The sequence below is a fragment of the Plasmodium berghei genome, assembly GCF_900002375.2.
Source record: "Plasmodium berghei ANKA genome assembly, chromosome: 8".
NCBI lineage: Eukaryota > Apicomplexa > Aconoidasida > Haemosporida > Plasmodiidae > Plasmodium > Plasmodium berghei.
The window spans coordinates 815982-834120 of record NC_036166.2 but is presented as its reverse complement, the minus strand read 5'-3'; the positions used below and the strand labels follow the sequence as shown (position 1 = coordinate 834120).

Below are 18139 nucleotides of genomic sequence, written 5' to 3'. Positions count from 1 at the left end.
AAATAATAATATATTGGAATTTATTTTGTTATATGATTTCTTACTTTTTTTCACACACAATTTTGTATTGTTTTTGTATTATTATATGGAATATAAATATTTTATGAACGAATATTTATAGTTTAATTTGTACATGCGTTTTTTTTTATATTCATAAAAATATTTTTGTTAAAAAAAAATAAGACTTATTCTTTTATTTCTAAAATAATTAAGATAATCGGTCTTGTAATTTTCAAGATCAATGTAAAAAGTATTTTTAAAAAAATATGTTTAAGAAAAATATAACTACATGAAGTTATGTAGATATGCAAGTATGTAAATATGAAAACATGCGGTAACGCTTTAAAATAATATATGTTGCTAAGTTTTTGCAAAACAATTTTAATATATAAATAAAACAATAAAAAAGCTGTTAACATCAGCGAACCACGGAAAATAAATGAGAGAAAATGCTTTTTTCTTTTATGCAATTAAATGGTTTGTTGTATACAAATCGGTTAATAAGTTGTCAGTTCATAAATATAATAATTTGTGTGGAATTTTATTATATAATTTAATAAAACTTTTTTTTATCTGATTTTTTAAATATTTTGGTAGAATATATTTCAATAACCCATCGAAATGCCCCATGAACGCATAATCCTAATATTGCATCATTATAAACTTTAAGTCCATAATATATTGGAATGATTAAACAAATAAGATATAACAAATAAGATTTTATGATTTTTTTAATTATATAAAACAAATTATAATTTTGATATACATGGGGTTGTACTGATATATCTCCATTTTTTTGATATTCTTTTCTCGAAATATTATCTATAGGTGGTTTTGATATTATATAGGATATAATAGATGCATTATATATATATTTTATTAAATTATAACAATTTTGAAAATTTAAAGAATTTTTTAAAGATTTTATATTTTTTTTCTCTATATTTTCATCTTTAATTTTGTTAGATTTTTGTATATTGTCTGAAAAATAATTTTTCTCCTTTTGATTTTTAGTGGCAATAATTTGATAATTTTCTGTTTCTTGTTTTTCTAAAATTATTCCTTCATTTTGAATTTCTTTAATTTTTTTTGAATAAAAATTTACAAAAATAAAAATATTGTCATGGGCATATGTTGCAAATCCGTTAAAACATAACAAAAATGTTTTTATCATATTAATAATTATTTTTTTTAATAAAGCCATATTTGAATAATACATATTTTTATATTTTTTAAACATATGCATTTGCTCATTAAAATTAGTTTCTGGGATTTTATTTTTAAAAGAATAATAATAATTTTCATTAAAATAAAATGAAAATTTTAGTAAAGATAATGTAAATATAGATCCCACTAATACTTCAACAAATAATTTTAAAATGTCTTTACTTTTACACAACATTATAAATCCTATAAATCCTAGTACATGTATGGTTATCATATATGTTGCAACATCTCCTTTTATATTTCTATAATAATTATTAAAATAAAAATTTAAAAATAAAAATGCATATGTTAAATATAAAGTAAAGCTTGCAATTGCATTATTTATATAAACATTATTGTCTACATTTTTTATAGCATAATATGATATAAATATTCCTATAAACATTTGAAATATTTGTAAGCATGTTATAAGTTTACGAAATCTATATACTATTTTTGGTATAATATATATACAACCAAAATAACAATACATAATACTATGTACTATTAAATTTAAAAATACAAAATAATGTGCATGTGATACTAACTCTTTTTGAGAGTATAAACAATATATTACAACAGTTAAATGATGATAACTATGCAAAAAAGTTAATTTTTTTTTTTTTAAAATTAAAAATAATGTATCTCCATATTCAATTACTTTTGTTAATGTAAATATGCATATTACTGCTCTGGTTATAGCACTATATTCTTTTTCTTCTAAAATTAAATATTTTAAAACATTTTTATCATATAATATAATAAATAAAACTCCTAAAAATGAAAAGAACGATAGACTTAAATTCCATAAAATTTTTATATATTTTGCTTCGATTTCTTTTCTTTTTTTCATTATTTCTTGAAAAATAAGAATTATTGGAATATATAAAAAAGATATTGCTAAAATCATTGGTTCATATTTTATTGCTAGTTCTCTCCCCTTTCCTGGGATCCAATACTTTTCGTTTATAATTTTCATTTTTTCAATTTTGTGAAAAAAATATAAAATAATAATTATAGATGTTTATTAAATTTCACTTTCTGTTTCTTCAAACCAATACATGTGTATTTATTTATTTTATCTCTTTATTATATTGTGTGTTTTTTTTTTAAATTATTTTTCCCTTTGACTAGTTCTTAAAGGTATATATATGCTTATTTAATTTGTTTATATATATTGATACAAACCTGAATATTTGTATAATTATTATTGTAAATTTGAGAGCAAAATAAATAAACAAATATATTATATATGATGATTAGCCTATACATGTAAAAAAATACATGGTGTTGTAAACTGCAACATTTACACAATTGCTTATATAAATTTTTTTTTTAAAAACAAATATACATATATATATATAAAATATATTTAATTATTTGAATGAAAATTTTAATTTAAAAATTTGGGTAAATATAAATTAAAAAATACATATATGCATATGCACTTATACAAATTGCTATGTGTTAAGTGTTGTACCTTTGATTATCTATAAAAATATGTAACAAAAATAAAACGTGTTTTCATTAAAATTAGAAAATGAAAATATATTTTTTTTCTACAAAAAATAGTAACCATTTAAATTATACCATATATGCATACACATAAATATATATTAATAAAATAAGGAAATAATATTTTCTCCATGCTTTGTTCGTTACATAATATTCTATAAGACTGTTTCAATTTATTTTCAACTTTATATTATAAATTAACTGATAATATATAATAATATTATGCTTATTAATTCATAAATTTTGAAAAAAATTTAACAAAGGTTGCATAAAAAAAAAACATATAATCCTATAGCTTGTTGAAGTATTAATATAAATTGTCTTTCCCTATTTCATATAATAAGCAGTTATAAAAAAAATAAATAAATAAATAAATAGTAAACATTTTATATAAACTTTTATGTGGATTTTTTTGGATACAGGAATATATTGGATATATAGTTCTTTTTTTTTAAATACAATTTATTATTTGTCGAATTCAAAAAAAAAATTTTAATACCTTTTTTAAATCGATGAGTTCAATACATAATTTTTTACATTGAAATAAATAATAGTAATAGCAATAATAATAATAATAATAAATTGAAAAGCCAAAAAAATGAATTTGTAAAATGCTCAAAACTATATGGCAATAACTCGCCTTATTCTACCTTTACAATAAATAACGCATCATATTCCAAACCCGAATAAATAAAACCAAACCACAGTTTCCTCTCATTCTCCCCCCCCCAAAAATAAAAATAGAAAATAAATACACATAAGACATATATATATAATATAAATAATTGCACACATATATGTGTGAATAGGTTAATAAACCCAATAACCGTGTGAATATGTTAATGTATTTATATTATATAATAATGAGAGGTATGCATGCATAATTATTTATATGGTTATGTTTTATTCTGTTAGAAATACTTTATAGGAAATACAACAATTTGATATGCTCAAATAGGTTTAGTGGTTATAATGCGAAATAAAATAATATGAAATTACAAATATGTAAAAATATAGGTTTGTTTTTTATTGACATAATTTATATACTTTTTTAAAACTAGATACATATTAATATGTATTAGTATTTTAATTTTATGAACATTGAAGGTATTATTTTATAAAATAAAAAATATAAAGATTTCATGAAAATGCCCAAAAAAAAAAAATATTATATATATGGTTATACTAAATAAAAAATCTTAAACATAGAGAAAAAAAATGATATTTCATATTATAAATTCCAATTATGAAAATATAATATATATTTGTCCATCTCAAATGTCTTTATTTTATTTTTTTTTAAATCATTTTTACAACCTGTTTTTGTATGTACATATATATTTATGTATAGTAATAACAAAAACACAGAATAAAAAATAAAAAAGCAATTTGTTATCGTTTTATAAAATATTTGTTTTTTTCTAATTTAAAATAATTTCCTAGTGTGTAATAATATGCAAAAATTATGATAAAACTTTTGTTATCCCCCTTACAACCATTAAAACAAAATATATAAATTCAAATTTATGTGAAAATCAAATTAAAAATGTATAACTAAACAAGTTATATATTTTTTTAAGTTTGTATTCCAAGTGCATACGAATATATAACATTTTATTTTACAATGTTAAATTTGCTATATATATAAAAAAATTATTTTTTATATTATTTCTTCACACAATTACAATATATAGTATTTAACATTTTAGCTTCCCAGTAACTTATCTATTTCCATATAATTTAAATTATAAAAAAAAAATTGTGATATTACAAAAAAATATGTTTACTATATTTTTCAAACGATATAAAAAATAGAACAGAATATTTTACTTTTGTTGGTTTTGCATTTTTTTTATTTACATTTACTTTATTTACATTTATTTTATTTACATTTTTTTTCTGTATTTCTTTTATAACAAAGGAATGTTATATATTTTTTTATTTTATATCTTTTGCTTTTTTTTTTTGTTGTAATTTAATACATAACCACAAAATGTCTAATACATGAATATTCATGCACATATAAATATGTATGGATATATGCATGGTTTAGATATTTATAAATGTTTGTTATTTCTCTTTTTTTTTAGTTCATCCTTTAAGTATACTTTTCCCATATAGCTGATTTTTTTACAATAAAAAATATGTCTTTTATATATGCTTACGATATTTTTTGAACATAATACTATTGTTTTATTTTTACTTTTTTTTTATTTTTTTTTATTGATGTTAAAAAATTTAATAGGTATGTATGGATTTAAGTTAAATATATGAGCATACATATTTCACGATTTTCATTAATATTATTTCATGTAAAATGTGCTTCTTTCGGCACATTAAATATAAACATATATTTTTCTTCATTTTCGTATTTTATTTTTTTATATAATTGTATATCATTTGTTTAAGTTTCCCAATGTTTATATTTTCTATATGAGTGCATATATTTTTATGTTAAGTACAATTTTGGAACTTTTCTGTTATATTCTTTTAATTTTATTTATTTTTCCGAATATTCGTTAATATTATAATTTTGATTCATTCAAAACATTCTTTGTTTAGTTTGCTATTTTCAAATTATATATTTGCAATTTAGTTGTATATTTTTTTCCATTGTTAATAAATACATGTACTATTTTTTTCATCATTTTTATTATGATATATTTTTATACCCAGCTGCTCTAAATATTTTTTCATAATTGAAATAGTAGATATGTGCATACAAAAAAAAAAAAAAAAAAAAAATTAAAAGTGACATAAATAATAATAAAATGTCTATTGATATTCGAGGTAGTAAAATAAATTTATTTATTATAAATGATGTTAATAATAATGATTGTAAAGATGTAGATAAGACAGAATCTACATTATTTGTAGATAAACAAGAGGCAGATAATATAAATATTAATGAAAAAAAAAAAGAAATAATAACGCACAAAATATATTACCCTCAAGTTAAAATAGTAAAAGTGAGTTGTGGGAAATCTATAATTGCATTTTTGTCACAAATTGGTAAAATTTATTGTTGGCATTTAGATAATAAAGAAGATTGTGATAAAAACGTTCCATATTTATTAATAGATAATATTTTAAAAAATAAAACAATTCATGATGTTAGTAGTGGATCAAATCATATCGCTTTTGTTTCAAAAGATGGCGATTTATTTACATATGGAAATAATTCACATGGTCAGTTGGGTAATAATATGATTGAGGATGATCATAAAAATGGCGAAAATGATAAAAATGAAAACAATTGCAAGGCTCCAAGCAATCATAAAACATATAAAGTATACAAAGTAAATCTAGAAAGTAATATTATAAAAAATGTATATTGTTCTGATAAATATACCCTATATTTAACAATAGATGGGCTTTTATATGGTTTTGGATTGATAAATGAAAATTTTCTTAAATCAAAATTAAATCAAAATAAAATAAATAAAACATTATTGCACCCTCATCTTATTGATACAAATAATATAGCTTTTAAAAAAATAACAATTGGAAATAATTTTATATTGGCTATAAGTTTTAACAATAATGTTTATTCTTGGGGAAATAATATTAATGGTTCTTTAGGACATGGAAATTTTTTAGATTATTATGAACCTAATAAAATAGAAAATTTAAAAAATGTGAATTTTATAAATGCGGGTAAAATAAGTTTATGTAAAACAATAGATGGTGATATATATATATGGGGTGGTACATATGGAAATAAACCAAATATTATAAAAAATAAATTTGATAGTTTGCATATAAATAACAATTATATTATCGGATTATGTTCAAAAAAAAATATGTGGATAAAAAATATCAATACATCTTCTCATGGGTATTATATTAATAATTTAAAAATTAATTTGATAAGTTCATATGACAATTTAATTATTGGAGTAGACAACTTTTTACAATCTGACAATGTCGTAGATGCAAAAATGGGTTCAACTTCTGACAAAAATTCTAACTCATTACTAGAAACCAACTCTGAATCTGTTTCAAACAATGGAAAAGATGCAAAAGAAGATGCAAAAGATGATGTAAAAAAAGATGTAAAAGATGATGTAAAAAAAGATGTAAAAGATGATGTAAAAAAAGATGTAAAAGATGATGTAAAAGATGATGCAAAAGATGATGTAAAAGATGATGCAAAAGATGATGCAAAAGATGATGCAAAAGATGATGCAAAAGATGATGCAAAAGATGATGCAAAAGATGATGTAAAAGATGATGTAAAAAAAGATGTAAAAGAAGATGTAAAAGATGATGTAAAAGATGATATAAAAAAAGATGTAAAAGATGATGTAAAAAAAGATGTAAAAGATGATGTAAAAAAAGATGTAAAAAAAGACCTGAATCATACACACCAAAAGGCTACTAATTCAGATAAGCCAAACAATTTTAGAAATAATCTCAATAATAATAAAGATGATGTTTGTGATCTTAAAAATTATAATGAAAATGGTGAAGTTCACAATTTTAAGGATCAAATAAATGAAAACAAAATAAAAAGTGAACCCACATTAAAATATGGCGAGGAAACTAATCAAAACGATATTGTACCATCGAATAATGGCAATAATAATAGTAACAATAGCAATAATTTAAATATTTGTTTTAATGAAAAAACTTATGGACAAACACCAAATTCGATTCCTGATAATCCAATAATTGATAATTCTTTTTCTGTCAAAGCTTTCGAAATTGAGGGCAAGAATGAAAGCAAAACAAATAAAATAAACGGGTTGAATAACAGTGATTTAATTAATTTTTCTTTTTCTGAATATAATGAAATACAAACAAAAGAAAGCATTCCATTTAATTTCAATCCAATTTGCAAAATTCCAAATGATTCAAATTATATTGATAATATTAATAACAATGATGACAGCATTTTCGAAATGGATAGTAATTATAATGATAAAAAAGAAATACATAATATCAAACTTAATATGGAAAATGAAAATATTGACAATATTAAATATAATAGTAGAAAGTTTATTAGTAATGATGATGTTGAAATAAATAACGATTGTGATATGAATGAGGAATTAAACAAATATTATGATGAAGAAGATGATTTTTTTTCAACTAATTTTTATGGACTTTCAGAATCCGATTATTTAGATGCAAAAAATATTATTATTATTAATAATGATGAAAATAACCCTAATTTAAAATCAGCTTTAAAAAAAACACCAAGTACAACTGATATAAGAAAAACTGTATCATTTTCGAAATATACATATGATTTAGAAAGAAATAGCTATGAACCAATTAATATTAATGTAGACTATGATGGAAATATTGACGAATCTGATTATGATAAAGATAGTGAATATAGTGATGATTCATGCCAAGAAAATAGAAATGATCAATTAAATGAATCAAATATTATGGATTTTGAAGCAAATAATATTGACAACACGTGCCGAGAATATTTCAATTTTCCAAATGATCAGGCTTATCTTAAAGTGGAAAGTGACGATCCCAATGAAGTAGATGTATATGATATCAATAAAGATAGTGAACACAATTTTAAAAATTATTATAAAGAACAATTGGAAGGATCTACAATTTGTAATACTGATTCAATTCTGAATAATGCAACAAATATGGATACGATTTTTTTAAATGAAAATAATAATAACATTGTAGATATAAAGAAACATGATAAAATATACAATTCAGAAAAATCCTCGAATAATATTCATTTAATTAAAAATGAAAATATAAAAATGGAAATAAATCATAAGGAATATTGTCAAAATGGTGAACTAGATATGAATAATACTGACTTATATGTAGAAGGTGGTAGTATAGAAAAATATTATGAAAGCACAAGCTCTGAAGAAAAAAACAATTTAAAAAATATAGAAACATTCGAAAATACAAAATTATCATCAGTATATATTAGAGATCATAAAACCCAAATGAACAATTCACAACCCAACATGGATCTAAGTTATAACGACATACATGAAAATAAAACAAATGATAAAAATTGCATAAATAATAATATTACAAATATGGATATATTAAATAAATACAAAAATTATAATATAAATGTTTGTACTAATCAAAATACAGAAAATGTTGAATTAAATACTATTTGCACAAATAATGAAGAAGACGATATTTACATATTTAATATAAACAACTTTCTATATAACGGTAACATAAATTTTGATATGCTTAAAGAATTTATAAAAAAAATTAGGAAAAAAGCAAAATATAATAAAAAAATTCTTAATTATGAAAAAAAAAGAAAAAATGGAAAATATAGATTACACATTTTATTATTAAATGATATAATATTTAATATTAAAAAAAAATTAAAAATTCGATACAATATAAGTAAAAAAAATATTAAAAAAATATATTTAACAAAATCTATGAAAAATTATTATCAAAATATGATTTTAAAAAATCAAAAAATTGAAATTGAAAATGAAATAAAAAGTTTTCCTATGTTAAGAACAAATAATAAAAAAAGAATAGACACTATTGATATGTCTAATTATAACAAACATGATGATGTAATAAATTTAAATACCCCCATTTCGCAAAATGAACAATCAAATCTCATAAAAAATCAACCAACAAAAAAGAAACACAGTACAATTATTAATAATAATATTTTTTGTAAAATTGTAACAAATAATAAAAATAAAACAATTTCAGAGGTTGGCACAAAAAATGGAAAAAATACAAATAAAATATTAACAAGTCAGAATGTTTTGAAAAATGAAAAAAAAAACCATGTATTAATTAACACCAAAAATAAAGCACCCTCTTCTGAGAATAATTTTATTCAAAAAAAAAAAATACAAAATTTAAAGAGTGAGCAATTATTTGTATCAGCTATAGGACTTACCAATTTTTGTAATAAACAAGTAAAACCTGAAACAGTTAGTATTAATAATGATGACATAAATAATAGAGGATATGTTATGGATAATCAAAAAATAATTAACATAAAAGGAGAATATTATAAAGAAAATGATAAAGATATAGATATTTCTAATAATTTTTCTATTTCTACTCAAAATGGTATGCCTATGTTAGAGGCAACTAATAATACAAATAATTATAACTGTATGCATCTATCTACTTATAAAAATGGAAATAAAAAAGATTATCAAATTTCACAATTGAGGAAAGCTACCCATATTATTTATAATACTGATAATGGAAATTTAATTCCAAAATCACAAATAAAAAGCCTACAAAATGAAAAAAATTGCCTTTCGAAAAGTAGTAGCAGATTTGGAAAAGTACCATTTAATATTAATTCTGAAAAAGAAATATTTAATAATCTAAGTGAAGTTGGAAAAAATTTAAATGAAAACAGTCCAGGAAATAATGTTATGAAAAATATAGTCTGTGTAAATGGTGAGCTTGAAGATAATTACACAACTAATATAAATGGAAAAATGTTAAAAAAAAAAATAATTAAAAAAGGATCACCCGGGTTGTATAATATGAATAATATAAATATAAAAAAAACAGAAACAAGTGATTCTAGTTTCATAAATAAAGAAACATCTGATTTAAATCATACAATTCAAACCAAACCGTCTATTGTTACTAAAATGGATAATAAAAAAATAAATAAAAAAAAAAAAAATGCCCAAGAATTAATTATTTATAATAACCCAATAGACAACGAAACCACAAATGTTAAAAGTAAAAATATGATATCTACAAAAAATGAAACATCTCAAGATAGTATTGTTTTATTAAGTAAAAAAAAAAAAGGAATAAATAGTATACTTTTAAATAAAAGCAAAAAGATAAAGCCATCAAAAATGTGCATAACAGATACAGACAATTGCAATTATAATGAAGAAGAAAAACACAATTCAAAATCGGTTTCTTTATTATTATTAAAAGGAAATGAAAATAAAACAAAGAATGTTAATGAAAACGTTGAATATTATACAAATAACGATTGTAAAAAAAAAACAAAAATTTTAAAAAATTTTAAAAAAGAAATAAAATGTATGAAAAAATATATTTCAGAAGAAAATAGTAGACAAAATAAGATACAAAACATAGAAGTGTTTTTAGATGAAAATGAGAAAAAAAAAAAAAAAAAAAAAAAAAAAAGTATGTTAATAAACAAAATTGATAATAATATAAATGATGAAGAAGAATATTATATTAATTGTGACAATTATTATAAAAATATAAAAAATAATTTAGAAACAAATTTAAATAAAAAAAATATATATATAAAATATGCCAAGCGTATGTTAAAAGATATAAAATATATTATGATAGAATATAATAATATAAAAAATGAAAAAGAAGAAATGTATAAACAAAACAATTATCTCCGATTTTTATTAGAAAGTACTGTTGTAAAAACCAATGAAATTATTAGAATAAATAAAAATTCAATTCAAACATATATAGAAAAAATACAAAATGAAAATAAAATTTTGAAAAATGAACTTGATGAAGAATCACATCAACATCATTATGATTTGCAACAATTAGTAAATAAAATATTAAGCATTGAAAAAGTTAAAGAAAATGTAATAAAACAAAACGGAGAATATAATAATAAATTATCTTTATTATCAAAACAATGTGAACAATATAAACTAAAGGAAAAAAAACTGCTACGGAATTTAGATAAGTATAAATTAAATTTGCAAAAAGAAAAAAAAAAAAAAAAAAAATTAATGATTTAAAAAATTCTATAAAAATATTCGAAAATAATTATAATGAATTAAAAGAAAATTACAATTCTATAAAAAATTATAATCATGAATTATTAACAAAAAACGATCAGCTAAAAGATGAAACTGTAAATTTAAAAACACAACTTAAAGAAAAGGATATTATAATTGCTCAATATACTGAACAAATCAATACCTCCAACATAAATAATATTATATATTCCAAACATCAAAAAAAAAATACATCTATCTTAGATATTATAAAACATAATGGTGGTGATATGTTGAATTCTTCAAAAGAGTTGTCTATAAATGATGATTTAGAAGTTGCTTCAAAGACATGTACAAACATCGAATTTGAAAAAAGAGAACCTCTAGATATGTTTAACATATCCTATAAAGATAACAAAATAAAACCTGAGGAAGCTAATAAAAAAATAGAATTTTTAGTAAATCCATTCTTAGACAATTTAATTAAAACAACTTTAAAAAATGTTGATCCTAACAAAGATAAAGAAATGGACAAATTACAGGAAAAACTAATTGATGTTTTAAATGAGTTTGTAAAAAATAATAAAATGGAAACAAGTTATAATATTAATAAAGATGAAAATGACAAATTGGTATTTTTAGACAATTTAGATAGTTGTACTGAAGAATATAAAAAGGGCATAAAAAATGACGATTACAAAAGTGATAATGCAGAAAAAGTTATATCATCACTTGAAAGCATAAAAGGAAACGATTCGAGTCTAAACAAAAGTATTAGCAAATCAAATAACCACGTACATGATAAAAAAAAAGAAAAACAAAAAAAAAATAAAACTCTTAATTCAAAAATAGATAAAGTTGAACAAGAAATACAAAAAGATAAGAAAAAGAAACAAGATAATGATAAAACTCAATTTTTTAGCACAGTAACTGAAGTAGTATATAATCCAAAAAAAGATGCTATCCACAATAATTCAGAAAATATATCTGATAAAGAAAGTGTAGAAGTTTCTGAGTTAAGTGATGAAAATAATTGTAATTTAAATGAAAAGATGGATGGAAAAAAAAAAGAAGATTTATGTGAGATGATAGAAAATTTGTTAAATAAAAAAAGAGAAAAAAAAAAAAAAAAAATAGTAACTGAAAACTCCGAAATGGCAATTCGAAACTTAAAAAAAACAAATGACAAAATGGAGAGTTTAAAAATTCAATCCATTGAAACAGTAAATGCAAACATTTCAGAATTGAGTGATGATAATAATAACATTATTGAAAATTCTAATTTACATAGTGAAAAAAAAAAAAATATTAGAAATAAAACAAATAACTTGAAAAAAGAAACACGATTAAAAGGAATTGAAGATAATACAAAATTTCCAATAACAAATAGTGATTTATCAAATAAAAATAAAATACTTTCAAATGAAATTAATAACGATAGTATAAATAAAGACATAAATTTTTTAACCTATTTAAATAAAAACCAAAATGACACAAATAAAAATTTAAAAAAAACAAACAAATTAATAAATAAAATAATTGATAATGTTTTTGACAAATCAATGGACGATAAATCAGTAAACAAAAGTATGTTAAATATTCAAAATATGATTGAAAATAATATTAAAAATGTTTTTTCATCTTAAAATTATTCATATTTTAATGTGGAAAATAACAGACAATAAAAAGTATCACAATTCATAATATATAAGACTTTAATACATATATTTGTTTTTTTAACATAAAAAATAAGTTTATTTTGTTTTATTATCTTTTGTTTTTATTTTTATTTGCAATATTTATTCATCAGTTCTTTCTATTTATTTTTAATTTCCTTATTTTCAGTAATGAAATAAACGTCGCTTCATGTTTTAAAGTATGTGCATGTTGCTCGTTTTCTTAAATTACCTCCCCCCCCCTTTTTTTTTGTTAAATTTATATAATCACATTTTTTTAACATTTTCCTTTAAAAAAATGTTTTTCATAAGAATTTTGACAAATATGAAAAATAATATTACATATAAATGGGCAAACAAATAAATGAAAACTGTTATATTTCCTACATAGTTTGGGGTTTGTAATGTTTAACTTTATTATTCCAAACAAACTAATATGCTCATTATAGCACATAATATTTTTGAATATAAATATTCTTAAATTTTGTAAATATAAAATATTATATATACTTATGAGATAAAAAAAAAAATATATATATAAGGATGCCTCATAATATAAACCCTAACATTGTGTATTTGATAGTTAAAATGAAAAGGTTTTAAACGCTTAATTTTTTTATTTTATCATTTTTTTTTGTTTAAATGAAATATTTAATAAATAAAAAAATGTGTATAACTATTTTTATTTCCCATTATGCAAATAAATTTATAATTATGCGAAGCTTTAGCCTCTTTTATTTGGTACATATTTTATCATCGTTTTATTATTTTTTTATTACAATGTTAAAAATAGTGTGATATTTATTTACTTTTTTTATTAAATTATTTAATATTATGATTTAAGTTATTTTATTTATAAACTGTATTGCGCACATATTATTGTGAATGCGTTTAATTTATATAGTGAAATAATTACACCTAATTTTTGTTCACATTTATTTTTATTTTATTTTTTTAGCATATTTTTATTCAATATAAAATTCTTTACCTAATAACCTCTTCTTTTCTATTATTTTTATTTTTTCTATACATATATAATATATGTATGAATTACATCCTGATAAATATAATATATATATATTTTTTTTCATTTTGTTTGCAAATTTAAAGGTAGTAATTTCCCAATTAGATAAGACAAATTAGTATAAAAAAATATATAATTGAATAATTGTAGCAAAATAAAAGGGAGTTATATTATTCATATATACACATTTATATTTCAAGTTTTATTATATCACCGCATTTATTTCATCCCCAATAATTACATTTTATTTTTAACCTTTTAATAGTTCCTCAATAAAATTACATTAAACTTTTGTAATCGTTTTCGTGTGAAAACCTAAATATTTATATATTTGCATATATGCATATATAATATTTATATTTCCATAACATTCCCTTTAAGTTTTGTTTTTACTACATTCATAAAAAAAAAAAAAACACAAATAATAAATATTGCTAACCTTACATACAAATATACTTTTAAAAAAATGTCTTAAAAAAATTAATTATAATGGATGAAAGTCAAACACGTGATAAAATAAAAGTTTTAAATGTTTTCCAAAATGAAGAAATAACAAACAAATCACAAATTTCCAATAAATTCGAGGTAAAAAAAAATGTCTATTCATACATATACTATATAATATTAAAATAGTTTTTTGTTTTGTACCAAATTATTCCCTAATATCATACTAAATTTTAATTTTTTTTTTTTATTCATATAATATGAAATAGTGTAAATCACAATCATGTGTGTGTGTATATATATATTATGAATTAATCATAACATTTTTAAAAATTTATTTTTATTTTACAAAGTTTGAAAAAGGAGTGATAAGGAATGCTATTATTTCACCAAATTCAAGCAAATCCATAAAAAATGAAAAAGAAAAAATGAAAAAAAATTGTATAATATTTAGAGAACAATGTGAATATTGTTTAACAGACTTTTCCATAAGTGGTTATTTAATATTAACAAAAGAATCATTATTATTTGAACCAGATTTAAGAGATAAACATGTTATTAAAAATGGAATAGGAACATATCAAATTTTTATTGATTTATATGATATATATGAATGTGCTCATATTGTCGTCCCAACAAAGTATACTTATCTTTATAATAATGATGATACATGTGGCTTTATCCAAATATTGTTAAAAAGTATATATATAGAAGAAAGCAAACTTTTAGCAAATAAAAAAAGTAATAGTAATGGTTATTTTTATACAAATATAAATAACAAAGAAAATAGTAATAGTAGCTTATTTAATCCTACATTTAATAGTTTGAATAATAATAACAATATATACAATTCAAATAATAATTATAATGATGATTGTAATAAACAAAAAGGAATGTCTTATTATAAATATATAAGTAAAAGTTTGTCTTATATGTTAAATTTAGCCCAACCTTTAGTTCAAAATACTCCATTTAAAGGATATAAAATTAATCAAATGAATTCGACAAACAATTCAACAAATTTAACTAAACATATAACTCATGACGAAATAAATAATTATAACAAAATTGAAATAGTAAATGGATCATTTCAAGAAATTAATAATCAAAATGAACAAATAAACAAATCAAAAAGAAATAGTTTTATTCATTTTGATATATCATCACCAAAAAATAATATAATTGATCATATGCATGATAATGATTTAAAAATATATCAAAATATAAATGAAATTAATTATAGTAAAGTTATTTCATCGCATCCAAATATAACATATAAAAATAATTTCAATGCAGGTAATTATTCTAGCTGTAATTTTAAAGGTGATAATAATTCAAATATTTTTAGTAAATCTAAAAAAAATTCATATCCCTTTATAAAAAAAAATAATTTTTTACAAAAAAACGAAAATACATATTCAGGAAAAAAAACGATTCCCAATGAAAACGTTATTAAAAATAATATACTTACTCAATTGAATTTACAAAATTCTAATAAAATAAATACTAAATTAAATGATGAAAACAGAGAAAAATATAAATTAGATATTGATAATACTAATATAGAAAAAAAAAAAACAAATACAATTATTCAAAATGGTGAATTTAACAATTTTGATGAATCTAGTTATGTATATCTAGATCAAATAAAAAGAGAAGATATCAATAATTTAATAAATGATAATACAAATTCGTACATAAAACAATCTGAAAATGTAACAGAAGTGTTTCCAAAACAATTTATAGCTAAAACCTCAGACGGAATTACATATAATAATGAGCAAGGAAACAAAATTATAAAAATAAAATCATTACAAAGGCATATAGAAAATGATGAATCACATAAAAAAGGAAGTAAAAAATATGAAGAAAAATGTTTTATTTTATTTCGATTTTTTAATAATAATACAGCATATGATACAACAACAAAAATAATCACAGAAATTGATAATGTAAAAAAGTCAGAAAATAAAATTAAAAAAACAATAACATCAGTACCATTTACATCAAATAAGTTATTAAAATGTATAATTAAACAATCCTTAATATATCAAGAATCGACTGATTTAAAACAACAAAGTTTAACATCAAGTTTAATGAACGATATTAAAGATTTTAAATCTTTAGCATTGGAACCTAAATTAGAATATGTTAATGATGCTGTCAAATTATTAACAAAAGATATTTCTAAACAAATTAATTATTATTTGCCACCGACATTAAGTATTAAAGTTTGGAAACTAGCCTTTTGCTCCAGTATACATGGTGTATCCTTTAAAACATTATATAGAAGTGTTGCGAATAAAGGTAGCATTATTTTATTAATATCTGATATGAATAATGTTTTATTTGGATGTTTTCTTGACAAATTGCAATGCGATACTTGTTATTATGGTTCGGGAGAAAATTTCCTTTTTACTTTCAAGGAAAAATTACATAATACAAATTATGAAAATGGTAAAAAAAATATGCAAAACAAAACTAGTATAAACTATTACAATCCCAACATTTTCGAAACAAACACAGAGAATTTGAACATGTCAAACGAGACATTCAAAAAAGAAGACGAAAAAAGTGAAAAAGAGGATGTTCAAACAATGTCAATAACAAAAGAGGATGAAAAAAATAAAGTCCCTATAAAAAGTGATTATATAATTGATCCAGATTGTTCTGAACATGAAAAAACTACATTAGTTAATAAACTAAATACACAATATGAAGGAAATTTAGATGAATTAACTAAAAATGATTTAAATCAAGAAATACAACAAAATGATATTATTGAATATGATAACAAATCAAAAAATCAAACACATTATTATGATTTCAAAATAAACAATAATAATGATAATAATAAAAATGACACTACTAATAGTAGTAATAGTTCTAGCGATAGTTATGAAACTAATAATTTTTTTCCGAAAAATAAAAAAAATTCAATTGATAATAAATTTATTTGTGATATAATAAATGAAAAAAATAATGAATTTTACAAAAAAAATAATAATAACAAATTTGGAATAAATGAAAAAGAAAATAAAGTTAATGACACACCATCTATTCAAGTTTATAATTGGACGACACGAAATAATTATTATGTTTATTCAGATGAAAGGTCTATAACAATAGGAGGTGGTGATAATTATGCATTAGTCATTAATGATGATCTATGTAAAGGTCAAACAAACAAAAGTACCACATATGATAACGATTTATTAACATATGATGAAGAATTTGAAATACAATTTTTACAATTATGGATTTTTGATGACACATAAAATGAAAAAAATATATAAACGTTATATGATGAAATAGCATAATAAAAACTCTATACTATTTTTTCTTATATCATAAATTTATATGCGAAGGGTAACACGCATATATAATAAATGTGTATTTATTTATAAGACATATATACAATTTTATTTCGATATATCATTATAATTTTTCTCCGTTATACTTCTAAAAATATTGTTATTTGTATATCCATTTTTAAATATAACTTTTTTTTATATATTTTTTTCTCTTCTCTTTTGCATTCTGAAATATATTTTCAAATTGTTTACGATAATGCAAAAGAAAAATATTTT

General features: G+C 20.1%; 3 protein-coding genes across 3 annotated transcripts; 2 read left to right on the top strand and 1 right to left on the bottom strand.

The window, feature by feature from the left end:
* Window positions 1-553: 553 nt before the first annotated feature.
* Window positions 554-2185, bottom strand: PBANKA_0820900 (long chain fatty acid elongation enzyme, putative; the record flags this gene model as incomplete). The annotated part of the gene is made up of 1 exon (XM_034564378.1): window positions 554-2185. The coding sequence occupies one exon, from the start codon at window positions 2183-2185 to the stop codon at window positions 554-556; it is 1632 nt and encodes a 543-aa protein (XP_034421181.1).
* Window positions 2186-5492: 3307 nt separating this feature from the next.
* PBANKA_0820800 (regulator of chromosome condensation-PP1-interacting protein) lies at window positions 5493-13051 on the top strand (the record flags this gene model as incomplete). The annotated part of the gene is given in 2 exon segments (XM_034564377.1): window positions 5493-11375; window positions 11390-13051. The coding sequence occupies 2 exon segments, from the start codon at window positions 5493-5495 to the stop codon at window positions 13049-13051; spliced, it is 7545 nt and encodes a 2514-aa protein (XP_034421180.1).
* Window positions 13052-14594: 1543 nt separating this feature from the next.
* Window positions 14595-17827, top strand: PBANKA_0820700 (TLD domain-containing protein; the record flags this gene model as incomplete). Its single annotated transcript, XM_034564376.1, has 2 exons — window positions 14595-14690; window positions 14903-17827. The coding sequence occupies 2 exons, from the start codon at window positions 14595-14597 to the stop codon at window positions 17825-17827; spliced, it is 3021 nt and encodes a 1006-aa protein (XP_034421179.1).
* Window positions 17828-18139: the final 312 nt, after the last annotated feature.